The sequence below is a fragment of the Triticum urartu genome, chromosome 7 (assembly GCF_003073215.2).
Source record: "Triticum urartu cultivar G1812 chromosome 7, Tu2.1, whole genome shotgun sequence".
NCBI classification, from domain to species: Eukaryota; Viridiplantae; Streptophyta; class Magnoliopsida; order Poales; family Poaceae; genus Triticum; species Triticum urartu.
In genome coordinates, this window is record NC_053028.1 from 66,532,685 (window position 1) to 66,559,731 (window position 27,047).

The window sequence follows — 27,047 nt, forward strand, 5'->3', positions numbered from 1 at the left end:
TTCGTGGCAGAATCGGAACTAATGGGCTGGCCAGGCCCGAACGAAAGCCCCTTTTTCTACTAGTGTGTAGCTGAAGTCCTGGCTGTCATTTTTTTTATTTGCATGAAAATCACGGACCATGCAAGATGTCACACCTTGGCTAGGGTCCATGCATCCTCGAATGATTCAGGTGTACCTCATCTTCTAGCAATGGTTACTTTATTAAGATCTATATATCCGGATATGCGAGTGGAGGCCTTGATAGTGACAGTCGGGGAGGCCTTGATAGTGTCATGCCTGCATTTGTGAGTAATTACATGTCACTGAAATAGAAAGTTGGCATATATACTTTGATTATCCAGATGTAATCGAAGTTGAATGTTTTCTACAGGTTTGTGCATCAGCTGTCCTTACTAATGGGTAGTACTTGTTGAAGCTTGATTGTGATCACTACATCATCAATAACAATTCTCTAAGTGAGGCTAGATGCTTACTAATTGACCGTCTAGGAAAAAAATCCATTACGTCCAACTCCCTCATAGGTTCGATTGTATTGAATGAATGCTAGACATGCAACAGTAAGTCAGTATCTTGATTGCAAAATCTGCAACACATCATATTAATTATTAATTATTATTACGCTACAAAATTTGCAACACATCATATTAATTAGGAAATAAAATCTTGATTGAAAAAAAGCTTACAGACAGTATGCATCAGCACAGACACAGCAATAAGTCAAATTTAATTAGGGGAAGTATAATCCATTTTATGAAAGTTGTTCATGCTACAAAAATCGCTGTATAAACTGAAAAATGATAGCAGCTACCTGTCTAGACCTTCTTTCTGTAGTGAAATCAATACTACCTCTCTCTTAGTTTACAGGGCGTGCGCGTACCCCTAGGTCGTCAATTTGACCAACCTAATACAAGTCATATATTACAAAAAATATATCAACATAAACTTCGGAGTTTCTACTTCTAGAAGGTATAATTTTTGTGTTATATAGTTTATATTAAGGTGATAAAATTGGCAATCTAGGTATACGCGTAGGACTTGTAAACTGAAACGGAGGTAGTACCTTTCCAGACCTTTTTTTAGTTATGTCCAATTTGGCAACAAAAATGTAGCCTTACCAATCATGCGGTGCGGATGCTCACTAGCGCCGTCGAAAGGTGCGTGATGGGAACGGAAGGAGGAAGAAGTCGACAACGAGCATGGAATTTTAGAAGAAGGGGTGGGGTGGGTAGAGGAATGGTCGAGGGCAACGGTGGACCTACGAAGAAGGTGGCCCGGGCAGGACAACACGCGGGATCGGCACAGGTCGCGCCCATTGTCGAAGGATGGCTCGGGGGCAATGGTGGGCCGACAAAGAAGGTGGCTCGGGCAGGGCGACATCGAATCGTCCGCGACCAGTGTCAGAGCGTCTTATTGGAGGGTGGGTTGGGGGAAACGGTGAACCAATGGAGAAGGCAGCTTGTGTAGGGAGGTGCACGACATTGGCACTAGCCGTGACCAGTGTCCGTGGGTACGGGAAGAGGAAGAAGAGGTGGGGACAGAAAGAGGAAGAAGACGACGATGAGCACATAATTTTACCATCGAAAAAAACAGGCGACTGGTGCATATTTGCTCTCATGGTATGTACTAAAGAATTTGATAAAAGGTGATATATATTCAAATGACTTCACTCATGTCACTTAATCATTAGTTTGATTCATTTTCGTGTACTTCACCAGTAGCAACACACGCGCAGTTAACTAGCAGCAATGTCCTAAATAGCTAGAGTATGTTGTGGCTCGACCTCCTCCGAGCAGGTAGGATGAATCCCTTACAGTCTTGCTTCTCTGTTATGTAAGTACTATGTAAAAAACAATTCAGGACTCTGCAAAATCTGCATTTAGACAACCTTTAATTTGTGTCACAGACAAATGTGCGTATGGTGCCTTATTAATTGTCGTGAAACCTGTATTTAACATCTACAGAAAAATACTTCATGTGCTGAGTAGAAGAAAGCAAAGCCAACAATGGTCGCTATAAAATTAGTACGCTGCAAAATCTGCGACACACCATATTACTTAGGAACTCAAATCTTAATTAAGAAAAATCCATCATGCCATGAAAATCTATTTGACAATGATCAGTTGCTTATCTGTATGTGTTTACTGCAGATTGAGTTAAGAGTTCTGAATGGCATTCAAGGACCAGATTATGTATGAATTGGTTGCGTGATCCTCGGAACATCTTTATATGGTTATGAACTCCCAATTAAAAACATGAAACCAAGTTATTCTCTTCACTTTGTGGATGTAGAACCTCAAAATCGAAGATCACAGAAAGTAAGAAGTCACACAAGCATATATATGTTTCCGTGCAAGTGGCAAGGCAAGGCAGGGAACATTTGTTTCTGACCTGAATGCTATTTGTAGGATATGCCCTGGATTTGATGCTGAGAAATGGATTTGATGCTGACAAATTACCTCTTACGTCTCAAATGAGCCTGGAGATGAGATCTGGCCGTTCCATTGATTTTGTAGCATCCACTGATCGAATGTACCCGTTCACTGCTAGAAATGAGCATTCCTTTTCATCATATAAGTTCATTTTTTAACCCTACCTTTTGTAGGGACTAACTTCTCATGGTAATCATCGCATCTTCCTTTTAGGGACCACTTTCTCATGGTAAGGAGACTTCATGAAAAGTATGCCAATAACTATGGTTTGAAACTTAGATAACTAATTTCTTCTGCTCAACCCCAAAACAAGATGGATCGACTATTTATAAAATGGATTCATTTAAGATAGGAAAAATTAGGATAGCAAATTTCTGAGACGTATGAGGTAGAAAACTCTCGAGGGTGGTTTTGAGGGAAGGACCTGCCTATTCCTGCTGAGGAGAACATGCCATTCGACAGGGCGATTAAAAAATTGTGAAAGCATGATTCGATCAAGTTGCTGAATATTGGAAAAACTAAAACTCTTACTTCGGAAATTGTATTAAAGCACATAATTGGTTCAAGATGATTTGATCAAGTTTCTGAGTATTGGAGACAAACTATAGCGCTTACTCTGGAAGCACATAGCTGGTTAAAGAATGCGAAGCACTTTCAATTTGAATAAGACCATGCTCCTTTTTCATTAAATGGGTGGTTTGTCCATTAATTAAATAAATTAGGTCATAAGATCGAGTACTTCATTTGGTACCATTGTTTCCATTTCTTCTACAATAAAATCTTGCTTTGCTGGATATAAATATTGCCTGAAAGAGTTGGAACTTCTTTTTCCCAAGTTGTAATTATATAACTAAAATTTCAAATTAATTTGTTATTTAAATTTTGTATGATCAACTTGAGGCAAGTGACCAATTTTGCCATGGCCGAGCAAGAATTTATCGTGACATGCATGCATGCTAGCGTCAGGTTAGCCTTTTTCATATTCAATCATGATGATAAATATGTTCACTTAGAGTTTGATCGTGGGTCACCTCGATTGTCTTTATTGTAAAAATATTTTTTTTACTTCAACACACACTTAAGTTGTGCAATGTACAAGTTGTAAATTTCAATGATGTTTTGAGCAATGTCTCTTTCGATTTTTGTTGTTCTGTAAATCATTTTTATTGAGTGCATGTTGAGGTAGCCATATCTTTCTATCTAGAAATATTTGTTATAGGCCTAACATCTGAAGGTGGTTGTCGCCCTTTTCCCTTGCTACTGGTCTGCCATGGTGGCATCGATCACTGGCTCACTTAACACGAGTTAGTGGTTTTTGTGATAAGATTGATGGTTGAGAGTGAGCGGGGTGGGGGATGGCCTGTTCAATTACAACTGTCTGAGCGAAATAATTTCCCTACTTTAGAAAATATGGCAAATTGCATTTCATTAGAGATGGTTTTGCAGCAAATTGCATAAGCGAGCGGTTCAAATATGTTTTCATTAAGTCATATAATTTTTTGGGTTTAGAATAGAAGGATAGCAGAACGTATCAGTTGTATGGAAAACAACGGCCAACAACGAACATCACATTTATGTTTTGTGGTAATGCATGACATTCAACAAATGAGCTTCGATCTTAAATACGATCTTACTTATTTGTTTGATTTATTTATATGCACTGTTAGAAGTAGGGAATGGGAATTTAAGGGGTATATGACCTATATAATCCATTGTTTGGTTGTAGGGTAAGGGAATTGAGGTGAGACGGGAAAGGAAATTAAGGAGGTCAATTCCCACATATCTCTTCCCGGCATCCCCTGTTAATTCGCGTGGAAAGTTATTTTCTCTCTAATTTCCTTTACTAATTCCCACCACACATCAAACATGGCATTGAGACTAAAATTCAACTTCTCGTGCCTAATCCCCTATTAGACTCCAACGTGTAAACTCCCATTCCCTTTCCTCATTCTGGCCAAACAAACACTTGGTACTGGAATTGATATAGTGTAAATTAAACTAGTTTTCAGATATCAAACTACCAATCACATTTTACCTATCATGCGGTTGTGAGCAACACACCATAATATAGTGTAAATTCCTCTAGTTATACATATCAATATAAGGGTTGCAATCTAACTACAGATCTACCGCCTTCCAATTATCAACGTGCCTAACACAAGGCCTCAAAGTAAACTCCGTCTGGGGTTCCCAACCTAGCTGCTGCCACCAAAGCTTTTCTACATGCCACTGCCTCAGTATCCCTCCTCTTCCTCGATCGGCGGCCTTGTCAATGGTGAGAGGAGTGGGGACACACACATCTCGTTTTCTTTTCCTTAGATTTTTGTTTCTGTGGCGACATGAAAATGTGGTGGTGGCCATGGTATGTTGGAATAAGGTCTCCCCAGGCTCTTCCTACCTCGAGACTCCGTTTAATCTTGGCAATTGGCGTGTCTTTTAAAGAGAGTTATTTGATGTTGTAGTCTTGCAGCTGCTAATATATTTTTCTATATATTACATGGCCAAACTTACAAAAGTTTGAATAGGGCTTCCGAGTATTTTAAAACGGACAGAGTAGGGTGTTTGAATTCCTTGATAGAAAAATTGGTCAAAGACTCGCCTGTTGGAGAAGGAAGGGATTCTTTACTCCAACCATATTTTGTCAAAATTGTAAGCAATATCACAACAAAGCTCAGAAACCTTTCGATTTGGAGGGAAAGAAGGACCACATCACTTCATTCATTTCAAGAAATTGCAACTGAATCTGACTGGCCACAAGAGAAACTTCTCTCTTTAACATGAGAGTGCTCCAGTGAGAGAACGAGCTATGCTCAGTTGGGCCACGGAAGAACAGTTGATTAACTACACAACTGCAAAATCGAGAAATGCTCAGGTAGAATTCACGAAACAAAATAGGAAATGGTCGCCCGCATTCTCCACATGGTCGAATTGGATAGATGCCAGGATGTGCTCCTTCAGTTCGTGTGTACACAGCACAATCTCAACTTTCAACTCTGCATTCCAGAAAACATGAACTTAGCATCAGCAAGTAGCCAAATAGTGATGTCATCAGGAAGTATGTGGGTCACAACAGCCAAATACTGGTGTCATCCATAAATATGTGGGTGCCATCACAACAGCCAGCTAGGAGAATGTTCGGATGATCTTGGTTCACATCTGCAAACTCCACACACACAAACACTCCCTAAAAGAAGTCAAATAAATTACTGGATGTACATTGTGGGATGATATTTGCTCCTTCAAATTTATACATACTTCATCCAATTATATACATTCAGGATTTCTATTCAGAAACTTCTATTGTTTGTTCGTAACATAGCTAGCTAGTCAGCCGAGCAGATTCTCTTAAGAACCTTTTAAGTCTACCTTTCTATTACCTCCGTCCCGAATTACTTGCCTTAGATTTGTATCTGACAAATCTAAGACAAGTAATTTGGGACAGAGGGAGTATTATTTTACCTAATCTTCATCTGGGCCAGAAAATCCACACCATCACAATAGTTTATCATCACAGCACACATTTCAACTGATTTTGGGCCAAATGCATGAGAAAAGGCATACTCCCTCTGTCCCCTTTTACATGGCGTCCTTGTTTTGCATGATTTAACTTTGACCACTAATTTGATTATGTCTTATACTCCTATGTCATAAAGAATTATACCATTGGAAACTTTGTTCAAACACGAATCCGATAAAACAATTTTTGTAGAACATAACCCACTTCTGGTTAGTCAAATTAATTGTCAAAACTGAGTTTCGAAATGCATGTGTGGAGTATCTTGTTGTTCAATTACCATTTTTGGTGTACTCCAGCACTACTGAGATCTGGATATCATGCTACAAAAAAGAGATCTGGATAGTTCGACAAGAACATGTGGTTGAGAATCCAAATCAGGACTGGTGGACATCAAATATCATGCCACTTAGTATGTCTTCATGTCAACCCTCCACACATTTGGCTGAGACTCACTTCCTCACATCCAATTTTATAATTTGAATGAATAAAAAAAATGTATGACAAATATGTTTGCCTATCACAAAAATGCATTAGAAAAAATATCTATGTACGCAAATGCAACCCACAAATATAATGTTTGACATGCTACTTTTTCAACAAAATATACTATTACCAACCAGTACAAAAATACAAAACAGAAAAATATAAGATAATGCACCAAACATGTGTATCTTTTGATGAAGGAGGTCGGAACAGTGTTTGCTTCCATTTACCTAAAAAGTGTCCCAAAAATGCATAACAAAAATATACATGATGTCTGCTAATGCGTGTAATCTTTGAAATGCAGATGCAGCAGATCTGACAACATTGTGCAAGCTGTGAAGTCGGTGGGAGTACCAACTACCCATGATGATGGCCCCATCGGTGGCACGAGTCATGTGACCGGATCAGGATGGGACAAGGTCCTGATCCGGTAAGGTTGGTCAGGGAGGCAGGAGACATGGGAGCAGAGGTTGGATGGCCAAAGACAGTTGCAGGCAAGGCTTGGGTTGGCAGGCAGAAATGGGCCGCCGTTATTGTTGTGGCATTACGCCCGTTCATCGTTGGCCCTGCCCAGTCATGGGTTAAGGTTTTTGGTTGGGTGAGAGGGCTGTAAACTGGCGAGGCTAGGATGGGCAGGTGGAGGATAACACGTTCAGTGAGTGGCTTGTCAATCTAGAATCTCCTATCGCGATGTCCAGATGTCATGAGTGCACGAGTACACCTAAGGTAGTGATTGCACACAACACATCAAGTTAAAACAGATTGATTTCAAGCATGCTGATATGCGACGAGTTAAGAGAGAGAGAGAGAGAGAGAGAGACAATACCTTTGATGAGTCCATTAAATTGTTTCCCAAGTTACCAATATCATCTCGAGAGTCAACAACACCGTCAGTATGCTCCTCCTTATTCTCTGTAGCAGCTTCTTCCTGCGTGCCAAAATAACAATAAGCAATAAAAAACAATCACATTATGCAAATGTGAAGGTTAGAGATGCACCTTTGATGAATTGTTTTCTAGTCTGACATTACAAGTGCCCCTCATATCATCTGCACTCTTAGGATGCTCCTGTTTAGTGCCAATAGCACCTTCCTGCATGCCAAACAACAGTTATGTCAGATAGTGTAAGAAAGCAGTAAACCGCATGTGATAAGAAAATACTGAACAACCAAAATCATGAAAATACTATTGTACATCATATTGGAGTTTTAACCTTTATATGGCTAATTATCATCGATACAGACCTTTTCAGCAGTTCCTGCACCACTCCCTTGCTCATGAACCTCTCCATCATTGTTATTACTTGGAGGGCCAATCTTCCCTGTATCAACACCGTCCTGAAAGTCACAGCCAAATCAGAACATAACCAAGCAACAATCTCATGATCGATCAGTAATCATTTATGTTGTATGTTGCAGACCTTTGCTCCATCCCCATCACTTAATGCGGCCTCATTCATTCTACTATCAACATCCTCCTGCAATCAACAACCAAATCAGAATAACAAGCAGTAGTATCGTGATCTCGTCAGTGATCAACTTTGCACGCCAGCGTTACCTTCCTGTCATCATTCAAGGAGCCCTTCTTCTCCGAACCAACATCCTCCTGAAATCAATAACAAAACCAGATCAGCTGACCAGCAATCTCACCAACCACCAATAACCACCATTTTAACGTAACAAGGCGCACACCTTCACTGCATCCACGCCATCATTGTGCACACTATCAACATTCTCCTGCGATCAACAATTAAATCAAATTAAGTTACAGCACAAAGTCTCGTCAGTGAGCGACCTGCAGCAACGAATGGGCTGAGAACCTTTGCCTCCTGGGCGGTGGAAGCGGCGGCACTCGCCCCCTCCCTGGCGAGCAGCGCCTGGCCGAGCGTGCCGCAGGGGTCGATGACGATGCTGGGCAGCCGCTTGACGTCCCAGCCGAGCACACGGCAGACGGCGGCGGCGAGCGCGCGGTGCGCAAGCGGCCTGCCGCAGCGCGTGGCGTCGCGCGCGTGGTGCACGAGGCTGACGCAGTCCCGGAACCTCCTGGCCTGGCCCCTGCCCTTCCTCTTCCTCCCCACGCACCCCATGCACCGGAACTCCCCCTCCTCGTGGCTCCGCTCGTAGTACCCCCGCAGCCCGGCGTCCCGCTCGAACAGCCCCAGGAAGAACTCGGCCGCCGCGTCGCCGCCGTCCTCCGACTCGGACCCCTCTGACTCGTCGTCGCCATCGGCGCCGCGCGCGGAGAAGAACTCCTCGGCGGCGCGGAGCGCGTCCCGCTGCGCGAGCGAGGCGGGGGAAGGCTGCTGCTGCGGCTGCGGCCTGGGCGCTGGGGAGGAGGGGGCGGCGTCGGGCCAGGAGGCGGGGGATGGGGAGGCGGGCGGGGAGGGCGCGAGGGGCCAGTCGGCGCCGGGCTCCTCGGAATCCGCGGCGGGGCGCTCGGTCCTGCGGCGCTTCCGCTGGTTGGGGCGGGCGCGGGCGGGGCGGGAGCCTCCGGCGCTGGCGCGGGTGGCGCGGGAGCCCCCGGCGGGTCGCGCGGGAGGACCGGCGGGGGCGGGCGGGCCGCTGCGCCAGAGGGAGTGGAGGTAGAGCACCTCCTCGGCGAGGCGGCGCTCCTCGTCGGGGGCGTAATGCGGGGGGCCGGCGGGGTCTCCGTCGCCGGCGGCCGCGCGGCGTTCCCGGCTTCGGCGCGTCATCGCAGGCGGCGGTTCCTCGTGGCGAGCGGGGGATTTGGGTGGGCGGTTGCGCTCAGGGAGGGAGAAGAAGAGAAAGGGGCGGCGCCGCGGCGGCGGCTGAGTTTCTATTTTTGGTTGCGGGAGGAGCCCAGCCGCTTGGGCCGCCGAAAAATCATCAAAAGAATATCTCACAAAAAGATATTCCCTTACTACTTAGATTAACGAAAATGTTAGCACCCACACGTGTGGGCGTTTGCACATCGCACACACGCCTCCATCATCACTCATTTTGCCATGTATAAATAGATGACATCAGTAAAAAAAAAATTTGATTTTCGGCTTAAAAATGTTGTATCTCCTAAATAAAAAGGCAAACTACAAATCCGCTTTCACCATTAAATCCGTCTCGACGAGATCTTCAAAACTAGACCCCATGTTGATATGTTTCGACGAACTTTTTTTTTTGCCCAGAACTTGTCATGATGTTTACACCGCAGTTGCCATACGGCTTAAAGTAAGGTTGCCATGTGGCAATTTTAGTTTGTAGATCATGGCAATTTTAGTATTTTGATGATGGCAACTCCAGTACTTTGACCATGAAAATTATTTTTTGTATGAACCATGGCAATTTTACGTGCATGTATCATGGTAATTTTAGTTTATGGTTCATAGCAAGTCTAGTTTCTTAATTCCCCGTTTCATAAATGTCAAAATTTACTTTTAAATGTAGAAGAAAATAGCTAAAAAATATCATGGCAACTTCAGTGTAAACATCATGGCAATTCATATGCAATAGACATGGCAACTTTTAATCCAATTTTTTTTCATCAAAACATATCAACATGGGATCTAGTTTCGAAGATCTCATCGCGAGGGATTTAATGGTGAAAACGGATCTTCAATTGGATTTTTCGTTTAAGAGATAAAACATTTTAAAAACTGAAAATCCAAAAAGATTCCTACATGCATGCATGCAATGACGTGGCAATCTGTTTGCATTAGAGACGTGTGGTGCGTCTCCCTTCCTGCCACACTTGTGGCAGTTAGCGGCGTCCTAGATTAAAAAAATATTTACTGCGACACTCCTATGGCTAAAAAAATATCTTATGGCATCTTCGACAGCAACACGTAGATTTTCTCCGACATTCCTCCGAATAAGGATGCGGAGCCGGCCATCCAATGCCGTCAGTCAAGGTCAATTTAAAATTTAAATATAGTCTGATCCATACAGCGCGTCGGGTCACACCAGCGCTGGATCGTATGCCCAATCACAACTAAAAGGAGGCAAGTATGCTTAGTTTGTACATGCCTGAATCCAAAAGAACATCTGTTCGGCAGTCCGTGCAAATTTATGCCTTGCCGGATCGGCAATCCCAGCCATCTGCTCATCGATCAAGGTGTCGTCGTCGGCGCGTAGGCAACCTCCGCGTCCACGTCCACCTCCGCCTCATTGTCCGCCGCTATCAACTCATTTTTCTGCCACTGCAACATCTGGTAGCAGACAGATTGCACGATCATTCTTGCGTGGCATCCAAGCATCCAAATTCAAGGTCAACATATTGGTATCATCCGCATTGGCTGTGAATCTTCAACTTCTTTTCCTTGAGCGCGGCTTTCCTCTCTTCGATCATGGTCCTCCTCTCTTCGAGCTTGAACTTTTTGTCTGTGGCCTCCATCAACAATTTGAACCTCTCCGCATTTTTCTCCTCCTTGAGGTCTGAGCGCTTCACGCATGCCTCCTTCTTTGACAAGATGTCCTCGAGCCTCTCCATCAGCTTGCCACCGCACCTTCTTGCTTCACTCTTTCCTCCTCCAACTTCTTTCCCCGTAAAAATCTTCTACCTTTTTTGGCGGTTCTTGGGTTGGGTCGGTAGGGTCACCGGTTTCTCCTCTGTGGCTTGGGCGGCGGTCTTGGCTATAAAAAGGTTCCACTTTGGTTGTCCATTCAACTTCAACCAACAATGCGTGACGGTGAAGTTCTTCTCCAACTTCTTGTACACCAAACAAGCACGAGAAGGTTACAAAGTGACACATTGTGAACAATGCATATCCGTTTAGTGAGCAAAAAAACTAAACACATCCGGCTAGCGATCAGCTTACTTGCTTGGTAATTTGTGCACCGCTAGGCCACCGTGCGATGAGATGCTTCATGTGCCCACAATACTTGGACACGTCCTCTTGATGGTGTACCATCTATGGTTGAGGGACTTTGATTCACGGTTGCGGATGGCCGCGTCGGAGTAAGTGCTGAAATGTTTGTGTTCGTGGAACCAAATGTGAATGTTTTTTCCAAAATGGTGTGCCCTTTTGCTCCATGCCATGGATCAGATCGAGGCTAGTGGCTAATCATGCATCACACGACAACTCGCCTTCCCGCATGTTGAAGCTTTCTCCCTCTACCCTTATTCTTCGGATCGCCGGCTGTATCATCCGGATATCATCGTCCTCGCCGTCCTCACCCTCCTCCTCCTCCTCCTCCTCCTTCCCCTCCTTCTGCTCTTGTCCGGTGGCCCAATGCTGCTCTTGCTGTGCGCCCACGCTGGTTTGGGTGTAGGACTGTTGCGTGACCGTCTGGTGTAGGACTGCTGCTGTTGGTAGTTGCCAGACTGGCTGGGATCTGAGTCTTCCACACGCCCATCCTCATAGCCACATCCTCCTCAGTGAGGCGGCACGGGTGGGGCGGGAGTCTCTGGCGGGGGCAGGGGCGGGCGGCCCGATGCGCCAGAGGGAGTGGAGGTAGAGCACCTCCTCGGCGTGGCGGCGCTCCTCGTTGGCGTCGTATGCAGGGGGCTGGCGGCGGCACGCGCTGCCGCCTAGTTTCCCTCGTCGGCGGCCGCGCGGCGTTCCCGGCTTCGTCGCGTCATCGCAGGCGGCGGTTCCTCCTGGCGAGCGGAAGATTTGGGTCGACGTTTGCGCTATGGGAAAGGGAAGAAGAGAAAGGGGCGGCGGTGCATGCGTTTCTATTTTGGTTGCGGAAATACTGTAGTACCAAAGAAAAAATCATCAAGAGAATATCTCACGAAAAGATATTGGACCCTGACAAGTGCCATGAGTGTGGCACGAAGCAATTCCGCCCTGACGTTTTTTTGATGACAATTTTAGTTAACTGAGGATGGCAACTTTAGTTATGAAGTATGACAATATTTTGTTTGGATGGCTAGTTTCGGTCTTTTTTTAATTTTCTTTCTTTATAACAATTTTAGTTATATCTTTTTTTAGATTTTCTTTCTTTATGACAATTTTAGTTATAAAAACGTCGGGGCGTTGTTACTTCATGCCACATTGTGTGATACTTACCATTTGAGAAGATGTCTTACATTGCCTAAAGAAAGATATTTTTACTACTCCGATAAGCATCAGAGCAGTAAAATTCAGAGAGGAACGAAATGCTTGAAATCTGCAGTGCCGCCGGTTCTGTAGGAAACGAACCAGTCCATCTTTTTACCTCTGCGTGCAAAAAGTGAGGTTTGAATATGAGACTTTTTCGCCTAATGTTTACAGCACGATTGTTCAGCATCTATCGGACCATCAGTTCACTTCTCAGTTCGTAGTCACCTCACCGGCCGTTGATTTAAAAAGCATCTTCATTTGCCCACCCTAGGCCCAGACTATCCAGCAGCAACACAAACTCATAACAGGCAAGCAAGCGAATTCAAATGAAACTTCAATGGAAACATCTATAACATTCATCAGTCTACAACCACACTTCCATAACAGATGTGTAAGTCGAACATCAGCAGGTCTCAGAAGAGAACACTCTAATGTCGAGGAGACAAACAAGCCCCCAGTCCATAAAACAAGGTGCTTCAGCACAGTTCACGGAATTTCGTACGACATCAATCAGGTTGACGCAGAGGGGGCCTCGGCCATCTCTTGCTCGACGGGAGCCGCCTGGACTGGGTAGTAGTGGTAGTGCAGCTCTCCGACATCATCTCCGGACAGCTTCTTCCAGCCGTCAGGGCCAACGTAGTAGACTGAAATCGAAGCAAAAGAGGTAATTGTCAGGCAGAATACGTGAACTCAGGCAGGAGCAGATGTTCAAGAAGATCACACAAGTCCCACTGTCCTACAGGCCTATCAAGATTCAAGAATGGATCAGGGCTTCAGCATTACTTGTTCAATGCTTTATTAGATCATGGATGCAACATAAACATATCAACCAAGGCAGCTTGGTTTAAAACTGTAATGATAACAGTATGTCCAGAATACATTGGTAAAGGCTGTTTGCTGTTATTGCTGTTTGCTTCATAATGGCATAAGTAGACAGTTATGTAAAACAGGGTTATGTACAAAATTTCTAAAACAAATATCAGGACAAATTCCAAGAAACAGAATGCATACCACTAACACAGCCACCACTAGCTCCGTCACGGAATGTTGCATGGTAAATAGCCCGCCGAGCTAACTCAGCAGCTTCCTCAACTGACATGTTGAATTTGTAACTGAAATGTAAAGCACAAATATAAGGGGATGCAACTTCCAGATAATATGAGCAGCGAGCAAAGCAACATACTAGAGGTATTACAAAAAAACCTACCCCTCATCCAAGATACCGTAAGCATATAGAGAGCCAGAACCAACAGAGAATCGGCTTCCCTTGAGCCTTGCACCCTCGCTATCAACATAGTACAAGCCCGGACCCTACATCAAGAGCAAAACAGTTAAGACATAAGCATAGACCGTACAGGTTAAAGAGACTAATATATATGTCAAAGGGCGACTCACAGTTTCATCAAATCCAGCAATCATTGTACCGATTGAAAGTCCCATCCCGCGGTACGAGTAAAGGATATTAGCTAACGTCTTTGAAGAACCAGCAATAGAGATCCTTCGCTTGTTCGCAAGCTCATGGAGCCGGCACTGAAAGAAGAATCTATTGTTAGTCTTACTATGCAGAGATGAGATGCAAGTAGACAAGCAGGTGTCGTTTTACCTTGACCCCCAAGTTTCTATGCCAAAACTGACAATCAGCAGCACCTCCAGCCATGGTTCCCAGCATGTAGGGATTAATCTCGATGATTTTCCTCACAGTTTGCGAGGCTGCAGGAAAAGAAATAAGCGGTCATGTAAAGAACAGAGATAAAATCTGATGAATGTTTAAGTGATAATCCTTGCATCAGACAAAAGCCTTCTACAACAACAAATAGTTCTTTCAGAAAGTCTTCTCAATGATAACAAACACGCAAGGGCAATTTTGCAGAAGGATTAGAGCTTGCAGAAAAATAGACATTATACAATAACCACAGCCTTCTATTTTCTTTCTCCAAACCACAAAGGACACAAATCAGTATGCACAAATGTTGGACCTTCAAATAAGCAGACTGAATTCACTGGTAAGCATTAGCAAAACTAATATATTTTTTTGCATGATCTTAGTGTATCTCTACATCACATAGATTCACCAACTCTATCATTAGCAATTCTACTAGTCTACAGAGTACATCTCTTCTTAGCTACAGCAGATCGTTAGCATCCAACCTCAATCTGTGTCTTTGTATTCATCACATGATCAAAATGAATCGCCATAGCCAAGCAGAGTCACCACAACTGTTGTGTGGCTATGGCACTGCACTTTGCAGCTCAACTGTTGTGAGATTGTGCCTGTTTTTCTCTGCTGCCCACTAAACCTAAGCAGAAGTTCTTCACATCCTACTCAGGTTGATTTGAGATTTTACAAAAATATGAATCACTGCCCTGAATTACTTACTAGATACGAAGACCCACACCCTAGTGCACAAGAGTCAGCAAACACATCCCCAACATTGCTAATCACAAACGTGCCATCCCAAACAAAATCGCCCGACAAAGGGGCCAGATTCGGCGAGGAGATCTAAAACTCCCGGACCCTAAATCACGCATCCAGGCCGCGAATCGAGCCCCCGCGCGACCAAACCCTAGCACTAGCACCGGGACGCGGGCCCAGGGGAAAGAAGGAGGAGGGGGACTCACATATGTAGCCGCCCATGCTGGCCCGGGAGTCGGCGGCGACGATGACGCCCTTGTCGAAGATGAAGGAGAGCGTGGTGGTCCCCTTCTTGTTGTTCACCATCTCCTTGGTCGCCTTCTGGAACCCATCGAACTGCCACCGGGGAGAAAACAACAAACGGGATCAGACGGCGGCGGATCGGGGCGAGGGAGAAGGGGATCGGGGGAGGGGCTCACGCACGTCGTTGCAGGTGGGGAACTCGAGGGCGAGCTGGCCAGCGGCGTCGGCGGAGAAGAGGCCGCCGAGGTCGTCGCTGCCGGCGGCGGCGGCGCCGAAGTGGTTCTCGAGGGCGGAGAGGTTGGGAATCATCGCGTCGTCGGCGGGTGTGGGGGTGCGGCGGGGCTGAGGCGATGAAGTGAGCTTTTTTCTCTTTGGCCTCTCGGGATTTTCCTCTTCTTCGGTCTCCCTCCCTCTCTCTCTCTCTTCCTTTTCTTGCGGCCTAAGAAGATGAAGAGAGGCCTGGTCGCGGGCCTGCGGGCCTGCTTGTAGAGGGATTGGGCCGGGCTGCGTGCGCGCCCGACTTGTAAAAGGATAGATACTCACCCCGACCCAACGGGCCGGCCCACTTAGAACTGTAATGGTAATATGGTTCTTCTGCGTTTTTTTTTCTGGTGGCCGGTTCTTTGTGTTTTGTTTCTGTCCGTTTTTTGGCCGGTTTTTGTTAGATAATTTTAAAAGAAAACATGGAATTTTACTCTTCAAATTCGCAAATTATTTAAAAATTTGTGAACTTTTTAAAATTCGATGAACTTTTTGCAAATTCATGAGCATTTATTTATATTCACGGACATTTTTTTTCAAATTTGAGAGTTTTTTTTTCAAAATGGAGGACTTTTTCTAATTCATGGGTTTTTATAACTCATGATATCTTTTTGCAAATTTGATAACTTTTTCCAATTCTCTGAGAAGTCAACAGGTCAAACTATTATCAGAGGTTAAAAGGTCAAACCGTCAGCCGACACGAGCTAGCTTTAATGGGCCGGCTTGACCGAGCATGTGTGTGAGCGTCACTTCTCCTAACTGGCGCAAAAGGCGCTGATTAGGAAGTCCCGTCTCGGACAGTTTCGTGTGAAGAAGCTTCGTCTCCTTCTCTCTCTTTCCACTAAAAAGACCGCCCTGTCTATATATCGCCCGCAGCAAAAGGAACATCTGTCTGGCAAAACCTATTCGACGCATCAAGCGTAGCGTCAAGTTGGCGGGGTTTCACACATGGTTGTCCATTTTAGCTAGCGTGCACATCGGTGTTGTAAACCTTCTAGAAGGTATCTTTTGGCCCTTCTTTAGTTTTAGGAATTTTTGGGAAGGTTCTGGTCCATTTTGCTAGTTTTTTTTTTCTGCTGTTTCTTCTCACTAGGTTTCATCAATTTTTATTTCTTTATTTTTTTTTTCAAAACATTTCTTTTTTTGAAAAATGATGAGATTTTAAGAAGTTGTTTGAAAAATTAAAGACTTGAGATTGCATTCACTCCCCTTCGTGTTCGCTACTGTACCGGAGTGCTGCTCCCTCCTTTCTCACACGATGCTTCAAGTTCAGTCTGGAACGTTTCAGCATTCATTCATTCTTATTGGGTCAACCAGAGAAAAAAAAATGAGACCAACCCAAGGGCTAACCCTTATTGGTTTTTCTTTATAGGAGAAACTCCGTGAGCACCGCGCGTCCGTGTCGGGACTCGAACTCGGGTGGGCTGGCAGCAACCTCAGCTGCCCAGCCAACGGGTCGAGAAGCAGGACAAAAATGAACATGTTCCAGTGTTAAAAATGCCCCGAGTTTTCAAGATTACTAACATGTTCACACGCATGGGCTATAAAACTGTAAATTGTACGCGCCTTACTTCAGGCTGTCAACACGCTAAGCACAAAGCAAGCAACATACAGACCAATAACCTGTTGACTGATTCCAGGCATCGGTGTTCTGTTTTTTCATGCACATGAAGACCCATAAAGAGTACGCACAGATTCAATTTTCAGTACCACGTGTAGCCTTGAGGGTACGTGAGCGGTACATTTCCAGTACGACCTCTCAACAATACGGCGTAATATCATCTACTCCTAATACCATCTGCTTCCAACACAAGCCGAGGCAATCATCTGAAAACAAAAATATCACCCTGTTTTGCTTTGTTTTTTCAGTTACAGTTTCTGCAGGCACCCGCCTCTGCATCTGATTTGCGAATCGTATGCAACGAAATGTATCACTGATTCCGGTAGATCTGCAGCACAAATACATTTCTTCGTGAGAGATGAAGAACATATTCAGGCATCGAAACAACAAGCTGACAAGCAATTAACCTTCAGCAGTCAATTTATTGTTTTCTGTATCTTCGAACACTGGTAAAACCTCTGTGTTGCTTAGGAGGAAAACTGGCAAGCTCAAAGGTTCACTGATAGAGTACTAACCGTGGCGAATGCCAGCATCCAAGTCCAGACCTTACATGTTGGCAGGCAGACATGTCTGTTTCTCTCCCAGCGGTTGAGAAATCCAAACTGGCGAGGCGTCTCCACTACCAGTGGCTCCAGAACTGAATCAACTCCAAAGGAGGTAGACTGAGCTACTGCTATGATAAGTGGCAACCCAAAACTGAATCAACTGCAAAGGAACCCCAGTGACAAGCGTTTGTGGCTCTCTATCACGACCTCCAAAAACAAGACTTGCTGCAAGAAGAGAAAACATGACGAACATGAAGCGAATCTGGAGCAACAACAGGAGTTGAATCAACTGCCTTTTATTGTACGAGTCTGGACTGAATAAGTGACGAGAAAAGCAAAACAAGCCAACAAGCCGAGTTCAATTAACTCTTCACTAATAAGACGATAAAAACAAAACAATAAGCTGCAAATGAAGAGACTAAAACGTAGAGGTAGTATTGTTACAAACAGTGCCAACTGAATGAACCCTACATTGTACCGAATCTTGACTGAATGAAGGAAATGAGGTGCTGCATTTCTGAAAGCATATGCAGAAAAAATAAATAGTTCATCCTGAACAAGAACAACACGCGGAAGACAGAGCCTGAACATACGTTGGAGAGAATGATCCTTGCTTATCGGGAGCTGCAGCGGTACACGAATCAAACGAGATGCTGGTGCCTGCCTCGGCGCAATGAATTGTTTGTTGCCTATCGAAAGGCGACTGGTTGGATTACTAGTATTTGGCTCCCAAGATTTTATTCAAGGCCTGAAATTGAGAAAGTAAGAGGGATAAATCAAACAAGTATGATAACGAGCATATTCAGGGAAAGAGATTTATTCATGGTTCCTCAGATGAGTAAACGTGACTTACCGGCGGCAAGGAATGTGAGCACTTATGTCGAATAGATTTCAATGGTGGGACGTTTTGGATGGGCTTCTGTTGCGCGCCTCAGCAAAGCCTTGGCTATATCCACCTCTTCATCGACCCCGTTAACAGTGAACCTATCACGCTGCAGAGTAACCTTGACATGCTCGAGAGAAGGGAGGTGGTTCATGCCACAGTCAACCTCACCAATCGCGATCGACCAATAAGATACCCAGAAATCAAGGTGTTGAACCCTTGGCATAGCTCCAGGTGGAAAAAGGCATGGCCAAGTCAGAAACCCGTAGAACTTGCAGCATCTCGCAGATGGGAATGCATCGGCCCTCACAACCAACCTTCCCATCACTCGTTTTGCAGCAAGTCGCAGAGACCGAAGAGCAGGCAGCATCCCAATGATCTGAACGTCATCCCCTTGCAGTTCTTCCACATCTATGGCCAGGCTGGAGAGGTGAGGAAGCGACCTTGAATTGACCCACTTTGGAAGTCTGCATAACGACGAAAAGAAAAAGAAGGGGTCCCATGAATCAAAACTACGAAGGTTTGGAGGGGGCACCCAGCTTTCACACATGCGATCTATCAATCTGCCACCATCATCAATATGCAGATTTTGCAATTTGTGCAGGTTGCCTAGAGACTTGATTAATATATCAATCAGATCCTCGTCCATGTTATAACAGTCAACACCGAGTGTCATAACCTCTGTCAGATGCCTCAACTCTTCCACAATATGAGAAGATGAGGATAAGCCTACTCGTTCCAGCACTTCAAGGGACATCAAGTTCCCCATTCCTTTTGGCAGCCTCAAGCCACTATCGACAGATAGGCATATCAAATTTCTTAGTTGAACAATACTTGCAGGTAACTCATTTATTCTAGTTCCTTGTATGTCCAGTATCTGCAAAAGCTGCAGCTTGCTTATGTCCACTGGGAGTTCGTGAACATCTGCACCCTTGAGCCCTAAGTATCTTAGGTGAATTAAATTCCGAACATACTTGAGGTTGAGACCAGAGCTACTTTCACGGCTGCCACAATTTCCAAGATCCAGCACACGTAAAAAATGGAAGCTTGAGAGAGATGGCAACCAATCACAAGCAACGGGAGAAAAAACAGCAAAGGTCCTCACTTTTGACAGGCTGGTGCTATCAAACTGATGATTCTGAACCTTTGCCTTGATATTATGAAGTGATAATCTGCGAAACTTCCTTTGCAGATTAGGTGCATGGCACTCAGCATTATTCAATATGAAGATAAAATTTTCCGCACTTGACAGTGAGCATATAAGGTCAAGCACCACATCATGTATACGGCAAGTTACTACCGTTCCTTCGTCATTGATTTTCGCTGGCTGGATCAAGCTCCTATTCATGAGCTCGTTGAAGTAGCGCTCTCCGATCTCAAACAGCCTGGTTTCTTCTTTGTCACATTGGATAAACCCTTCAGCAAGCCACCTCCATATCAGCCAATCTCTCTTAATCTCAAAGTCTTCAGGAAAGATGCTTAGATATAATAAACAAGGCTTCAGATGGGATGGCAAATCATAATAGCTGAGTGATAATATCATGTTCATGTCCTTCACAATATCACCTTGTGTAACTCCACGGCCAATCGAATTGTGCAAATGCATCCACTCATATTTTTGCTTTACTCGTTGATTACTAGCAAGTAGGCTAGCTATTATAATGATGGCTAATGGTACACCACCACATTTCTTCAAGATGTCTCTTGATACTACCTGCAAATCTTCTGGACATTTGTCCTCGCTTTGAAATATTCTTCTATGGAAGAGTATTCGCGAGTCTTCATCAGAAAGAGGTTTCATTCTATGAATCGTGTCATCACTGGAAGAGAGACATGCTTCAGACAAACTCACATTGCGGGTTGTTGTGAACATTGTGGTCGATTATGGATTATGTAATGTTGTCCTGGTTAATGAACTCTGACTGACTGTGATTGGACTATTGTGTTTGAACATGGACTGACCATGATTTAGTGGTTGATGTTTGAAGTTGTGGCCCTATTTTGGAGTTGTGGCCCTATTCTCTGGGTTTATAAGGCTCTTGTGCATTTCTAGATCGCTAGTTTGATTGAAATATGTATTATGTCACATTGAGTTCATATGCGTTAGAAGTTAACAGTGATATTTTTTTTGATATGTAACTCACATTTCATTAGTTCAATTTGATTATCTGGGACGTATGTGCCTAATGGAAAAACGGGAGAGGGAGAGCGGGCGAGTTATATGGTTGGCTGCTGTGGGAGCCAAGGTTTTTGCAATACAGAATTGCAGTGGATTTCTTATGTTTTAGTCACTAGTTATGCAGCAGTTATTTCCATGAGAAAGGAAAGAGCGAAATCTTGGAGATCAATTTTGGCCCTGATTTGGTGGAACCTCTGGAAAGAAAGGAAATAAATGATAGAACATTCAGAAATATTTCTTGCCGCCCCATGCAAGTGTTTCAGAAGATTCAGGTAGAAGCAAAGGACTGGTCGATGTTGGACATAAGTGTGCAATGGCTCTTGTAGAACGTCCCCTAGAAGCAGACTAATGTACTTCTGATGTATCTCTAACCCCAATCCTCCTTGTCTAATCTTGTATTTGTAACTGTTTATTTCTTCTATACGCAATGAAAAGCAGTGGCCCTGCTTTTTCGTCAAAAATATTAAAAATTCCAGCTTAACCTCTGAACAATAATAGTATGTAGACCAATAGTGGTAATCATCCACCATCGCCACGAACCTAATAGTATTTGCTTGCTGTAAAAAAAACCTAATCACATTTGCTTGCAATACAAGCCGAGGCAATTATCTGTGAAAAGAATACATGAGGAAGCGTAAACAGCGAAGCAGCATGGAGCAGTTCTCGATCTCAATCGTTTGTGACGATTTGGGTGTCTATTTCTCTGTAGATTTCCAGCTTGTAGAATCCTGTTAGCAACCCACTACTCGGCTCAATCAATTACCACTTGATTGTCTGTTAGTAGTAGATAATCGATTTGGTTGAATATGTATTTGCACAAAAAAAGTATTACCATTGAATTGATTTCGTTAGTCCAATTGATAATCTAGAAGGAAAATATGTTCCAAAGGAAACCGAAAGAGAGACAGTAATTGCCACTGTTGATGTTATGCGAAACAGCAGCGAGTGAGCGGTGGTTGGCTGTTGTGTGCTTTTTTGCATACAAAATGCTAATATAAATTTTCTGTATGTAACCTTGAGGCATGAAGTTGTGGCTCTTTCTCTCACGAGCTCGAAAACAGGAGTTGCAGCAAGAAGAGGTAAATCTGGAGCTACAATTGCCTTTCGTTGTTGTACGGGTACGAGTCTTGACTGAATAAGTGCCAAGCAAGCAAAACAAGCCAGCAGGAGTTCAATCAACTCTTAATTAATATAAGCCAGTAAAACATAACAATGTTGTATGTGAACAATCAAATACACGTAGAGGCATTACTGCTACAAATAGTGCCAACTGAATGCAAACTTTTATTGTACAGAGTCTTGACTTAATAAAGGAAATGAGGTGCTGCGTTTCTGAAAGCAAATGCAGGAGAAATAAATAGTTCATCATGAACAATCATGTGAAAGGGCAGAATCTGAGCATACGTTGGAGGGAATGAGCCTTGGTTTATTGGGAGTTGCGGCGGTACAGTGAATTGTTGGTGACTTGGACGGCACAGTGAATTGTTGGTGACTGCGACGGCACTGTGAATTGTTTCTGGCCTATCAAAATGTTGGAACAGCATCCACGGCATCAACTGATGGAATTACTAGTACCTGACTCCAGGATTTCACTGGAGGTCTGAAATTGGGAAAGTAATAGGGATAAATCAAACAATATGGTAGTAGTGAGCTTATTCAGGAATAGATAATTGCTTAGATGAGGAGACCGTACCTTACTGGCGGCAAAGGCATGTCAGCACTCAACAGTCTAGGATATTTCAATGGTGGGACGTTTTGGATGGGCTTCTGCTGCGCGCCTCAGCCAAGCCTTGGCTGTCTCCATCTCTTCATCGCTGGAATTCTCACGCTGCAGATAAACCTGGACATGCTCGAGAGAAGGGAGGTGGCCCATGCCGCAGTCAACCTCACGACTTGCGATCGATCGTGCAGAGACCCAGAACTCAAACCGCTGAACCCTTGGCATAGCTCCAGGTGGAAAAAGGCACGGTGCCGTCGGAAACCCTCTCAACATGCAGCATCTCGCAGATGGGAATGCATCGGCCCTCACAACCAACCTTCCCATCACGCGACTTGCACGCAGCCGCAGAAACCGAAGAGCAGGCAGCATCCCAATGATCTGAATGTCTTCCCCTTGCAGTTCTTCCACGTCTATTTCCAGGGTGGAGAGGTGGGGAAGCGAACTTGAATTAACCCACTTTGGAAGTCGCGAGAACCACGAAGGAGAAAAGGGGGCACCCAGCTTTCACGCATGCTTTCTATCAATCTGCCGCCACGATCAAATTGGGCTTTGATCTTCTCATAGACTGCTTTGGTGAGTGTTGTCTTGCCTAGCCCACCAACACCAACAATAGAGATGGTCTTCAATTGCTCCTTGGAACTCCCGTCCTCACAAATCAGTGTTTTGATAAGCTCATCCCTTGTGCAGTCAACGCCAACAAGCTCCCCTACATCTTTGTGCAGAGCCAACACACGAGGGTCAATGGTAGCACCATTGCTAGTGCTACGCATGTCAAGCTCATACTTTTTACGCAGCCCCACCAACTCCGTGGCAAGGTCCTCAGCTTCTTTGATGGCACTAGAGATTTGATGAAGTGCTTTGCCATTACCAAACAATTTGGTGGTCTTCTTGAGGAACTTCTTGACACGATTCCTCATGTTCGTTGGCTTGCTGCTTGGACCCTCATCCACACGCACCACAAAGTCATCAACAGCGTCTTCCATGTCGCAAGAGAGGTCTCTCACCTTGCCAGCCCAAATCCGGACCGGCTCCTGGAGCTGATCCAGTGGCACCTTGCCAACCTCACGAAGTACGGCGTGTATCATCTCCAGTTCTGTACGAAGTGATTGTACACCTTTCTTTACTCGCTTCTCCAGGTTGTATTCTCCGGCGAGCAGCTCACCGAGCTTACGGAGGACAGGGCTCAACGCCCCAGCAGCGGCCTCCATACCTCGATATTTTATTTGTCTTTGCTCTCTGATCTGCACACCGCTATAGCATTGTCCTTGGGTCGAAATTCTGTAATGCAAACATGATGGTTTTCAAAAGACAGAATGAGCAAAACCTGAACCTGATTGGTTGGTGAAAGTGACTGTAAACATAGCGCATATGCATTGTTTCTTTCCAACGCAGAAGCAGAAGCAGAAGATGGGTACCTTGAATAGCAGCTCCTTCAAATCCAATTTGCAGCAACCCAAGATGAACTACTGGAGAATATAGATCCAATTCTGCAAATAATACATTCATGTCAGAATCAGCAAAAAATCATACTAACTGTTTTCAGAGAACCACCGGATGAGCAAAAGATAGACATTTGTGTTTTGTGAAAGTAACAGCTCGTGGTACTACTAATTTGTTTGGAAAAGCATGATCTGATTTTGTTTGGAAAAACTAGATATAGTACTAATTGTTTTCAGATACTAATTTGTTCGGTAAAGCATGATCTGATTTTGTTTGGAAAAGCTGAACAGAGTGAAAAGAAAAAATGCAGCACCCCTCAGAACATGGATAGATATACTAAGCTCTGGCCACTGACCATTTTTTTCTCTTTGCTTTATTTTATCTTATTCCTTTTTCTTTTTCCTAATGTACATATTTAAACACTTTTACTGTAATATAATTATACAGTAAAAGAAATACTAGTAGCAAACAAGAGATTAATAAGGAGGGGAAAAACAGATGGAGCAAGATCTGACCCTCCCCTTGCTCTGGATCTACACGCACGGCCGTAGTGGGAACACAATCGTTTCCACTTCTCAGGATGAGCAAAATCTGAACTTGTGACAGAGGGCAAAATAAAAATAGAAAAAGGGCATCACCTGGCTTGGCTCAATCGAAGAAGAGCATCCTGAAGAACACCGAACAGCAACTCTTCGCCTCTGCTGAGCGAACGTTGAACAGATCGAGCTCTGCAACATGAAAACCACAAAGAATGAAAAAGAGGAGAGAGCTGTACGCTAACTAGATCGAAGGAAATGTATGGAACAGAGGAGGAAGGGGAGGGGACGAGTCGAAGGAAGAGTACCTTCGACGCCGTCGCCGCCGCAGATTGTGAGGAGACCCACTGTAGTCTAGTCGCCGCAGAGAACAACGAGAGACCAAGGAAAGAAGCGGCAGCAAGTAGCACTAGCAGTGTGGATACGACCGGCCGGAGTGATTTGTGGTCGTCTCGTCTGTGTGTCCGTAAGGTTTGCGTTCATTCAACACACTGAGGCCAACTTCATCGTGCGACCCTATCCTGTCCGTCCTTGTTCGTTTGGGATAAAACGAACGAATAGCACGGCCCAGCGCACGGCCTTAAACGGACAAATATCTGGATTTCGTCCGTTTTCGACGCATCCCCAGCCCAAACTTGTGCTCGGTTTTGGGTGAAACGGACGCACGCGGATGGCTTGGACGCACGCCCTTGTCCCCCCGTGGCCCGCCTGTCGGGGACACTAGCAGTCCCTCCGCTCCCAACGCTTCCACCCTCTCTCTCCCGCCCCGCCCCGTCGCCGGCGCCGCCGCTATTCTCCGGCCGCCTCCTCACCGCGCAGCCCCCGGCCGTCCCTACCATACCACGTCTCGACATGGCCGCCACCACGCCCGCGCCTTGGCCGTAGTTTTGGTTATCGATCGGAGGTTTGGCCGTCGCCGTCTTTGCTGGTCGCAGAGGGGACAGGACCGTCGACAACGCACCACGGCGTCCTCGGCAGCTTCCGACGAGAGCTCCACAGCGGCCAGTAGCCGGCCGGCAACCACCCCTGCTGCGTCGAGGTGATCATCGCGGCCTCTTCGCCACCACGCCCGCAAGGTGTTCGGCATTTTGCCCACAAAGGTATGGACAGTGGAGACGAGTTTTTCTTCCGTCACTTCCTTTGTTCATTGGACGATTCGTCGTCGGATGATGAAGATATTGTGGTGGCTGCATTGGTCGTTCACGACCACATTCAACGGCAGCTTCCTCGGTACAGGGGGTCACTCCCTGGCCGTGCTCCCAACCTGAACCGCAACAGGGAGAGAGGTCACGTCCTGCTTTATGCTGATTACTTTGTCAACACCCCTCTCTTCAAGCCGGATAAATTCCGTCGCCGTTTTTGAATGGCTAGGCATGTGTTCAATCGTATCCGAGAGGGAGTGGTTGCTCATGACCCATACTTCGAGTGCAAGACGAATGCCCTTGGCAAGCTTGGATTCTCCTCTTACCAGAAATGCACCGCGGCCATCCGCATGCTTGCATATGGAATTCCAGACGATCTGTGGATGAGTATGTGCGTATGAGTGAGACAACATGTCTGATGTCAATGTACAAGTTTTGCCAGGCTGTGATCGAGGTGTTTGGCCCAGAGTACTTGAGGCAGCCAACTGCCGCTGATACAGAGAGATTGTTGACGACCAACGCAGCTAGAGGCTTTCCAGGCATGCTTGGCAGCATAGATTGTATGCACTAGGAGTGGAAGAACTGTCCATTTGCTTGGCAGGGCCAGTACAAAGGGCATGTCAAGGCGTGCACTGTCATATTAGAAGCGGTGGCATCACAGGATCTTTGGATATAGCATTCTTTCTTCGGCATGGCAGGTTCTCACAATGATATCAACGTGCTGCAACGTTCTCCAGTCTTCGCGAGGCTTGCAGAAGGCCACTCCCCACCTGTCAACTTTGAGATCAACGGCCACCAGTACAACAAGGGATACTATCTAGCAGATGGTATATATCCTCAGTGGTCAACTTTTGTGAAGACAATCTCGAAACCCCAAGGTAAGAAGAGAAAGAGATTTGCCCAAATGCAAAAGAGTGTTAGAAAGGATGTGGAACGTGCTTTTGGTGTGCTTCAATCCCGGTGGGGTATCGTTCCAAACCCTACACTGTCATGGGATGAAAGGAAGCTTTGGGAGGTGATGACTGCTTGTGTGATTATGCACAACATGATCGTCGAGGACGAGGGTGATGAGAGTATCTTCGATCAAGGATTTGACTATCAAGGTGGAAATATTGAGCCCCTGCATCAAAACCCGGCCACATTTGAACAGTTTGCCCAATTCCATCATGAGATGCGTGATTGACACACTCATTTAAATCTTTAAAATGACTTGGTTGAGCACGTGTGGAATCACATTGGCAACCAATAGATGTATTGGTCCATTTTATATTTAGTCAAGACAATTTCGATTTGATTGTAAAACTATTTTATTAAAGACAATTTCAATTTGGTTGCAAAATTATTTTAATTTTCAGACAAATATTTGGGTTGGAAACTAGTTTTGATGAAAATTTGGACATTTTTAGCCCTGGCGAACAGAATGGGGCAAAAGGATGCGTCCGCGTGCTGGATGCACGGCCATCGCAGGACACGTCCGGACACGACTCCAAATCCATACCCAAACGGACAAAATCCGAACAAAACGGACGTTCGTTTGCAGTCGCACGGTAGAGTTGGCCTGATCTACTCGTCTGGGTGATTTCAAACACACATGCATGCATGCACGTGATGCCATACACGCCGATGCATGCACCG

General features: G+C 45.0%; 4 protein-coding genes across 10 annotated transcripts; all 4 read right to left on the minus strand.

Annotated features, from left to right (window-relative positions):
• Window positions 1-5,115: 5,115 nt before the first annotated feature.
• LOC125520127 lies at window positions 5,116-9,256 on the minus strand. The gene is made up of 8 exons (XM_048684950.1): window positions 8,248-9,256; window positions 8,120-8,164; window positions 7,986-8,033; window positions 7,849-7,905; window positions 7,673-7,765; window positions 7,428-7,520; window positions 7,256-7,357; window positions 5,116-5,422 (listed from the first exon to the last, which is right to left on the minus strand). Exons 1-8 carry the CDS (start codon window positions 9,118-9,120, stop codon window positions 5,417-5,419), a joined length of 1,317 nt encoding a protein of 438 aa, XP_048540907.1. The 5' UTR covers window positions 9,121-9,256; the 3' UTR covers window positions 5,116-5,416.
• Window positions 9,257-12,750: 3,494 nt separating this feature from the next.
• On the minus strand, window positions 12,751-15,512 carry LOC125524911 (proteasome subunit beta type-5-A-like). Its single transcript, XM_048689938.1, has 7 exons — window positions 15,266-15,512; window positions 15,049-15,178; window positions 14,033-14,139; window positions 13,825-13,959; window positions 13,637-13,740; window positions 13,441-13,541; window positions 12,751-13,073 (listed from the first exon to the last, which is right to left on the minus strand). Exons 1-7 carry the CDS (start codon window positions 15,392-15,394, stop codon window positions 12,940-12,942), a joined length of 840 nt encoding a protein of 279 aa, XP_048545895.1. The 5' UTR covers window positions 15,395-15,512; the 3' UTR covers window positions 12,751-12,939.
• Window positions 15,513-16,865: 1,353 nt separating this feature from the next.
• On the minus strand, window positions 16,866-20,604 carry LOC125524909 (disease resistance protein RGA5-like). Of its 5 annotated transcripts, none has more exons than XR_007291044.1 (4): window positions 18,366-20,604; window positions 18,106-18,260; window positions 17,375-17,737; window positions 16,866-17,295 (listed from the first exon to the last, which is right to left on the minus strand). XR_007291044.1 is itself a non-coding variant. In XM_048689936.1 (2 exons), the coding sequence occupies exon 1, from the start codon at window positions 20,266-20,268 to the stop codon at window positions 18,388-18,390; it is 1,881 nt and encodes a 626-aa protein (XP_048545893.1). In that variant the 5' UTR covers window positions 20,269-20,604; the 3' UTR covers window positions 17,870-18,260; window positions 18,366-18,387. The 5 variants fall into 5 exon arrangements, 1 of the variants encoding a protein (XP_048545893.1); XR_007291045.1 differs by having other exon boundaries at window positions 16,867-17,295; window positions 17,483-17,774; XR_007291043.1 differs by having other exon boundaries at window positions 16,868-17,295; window positions 17,483-17,737.
• Window positions 20,605-21,740: 1,136 nt separating this feature from the next.
• On the minus strand, window positions 21,741-24,739 carry LOC125524912 (disease resistance protein RGA5-like). Of its 3 annotated transcripts, none has more exons than XM_048689941.1 (5): window positions 24,579-24,739; window positions 24,373-24,462; window positions 23,710-23,757; window positions 22,268-23,572; window positions 21,741-22,174 (listed from the first exon to the last, which is right to left on the minus strand). In XM_048689941.1, exon 4 carries the CDS (start codon window positions 23,500-23,502, stop codon window positions 22,705-22,707), a length of 798 nt encoding a protein of 265 aa, XP_048545898.1. In that variant the 5' UTR covers window positions 23,503-23,572; window positions 23,710-23,757; window positions 24,373-24,462; window positions 24,579-24,739; the 3' UTR covers window positions 21,741-22,174; window positions 22,268-22,704. The 3 variants fall into 3 exon arrangements, with proteins under 3 accessions (XP_048545898.1, XP_048545897.1, XP_048545896.1); XM_048689940.1 differs by having other exon boundaries at window positions 23,710-23,760; XM_048689939.1 differs by having other exon boundaries at window positions 23,710-23,781.
• Window positions 24,740-27,047: the final 2,308 nt, after the last annotated feature.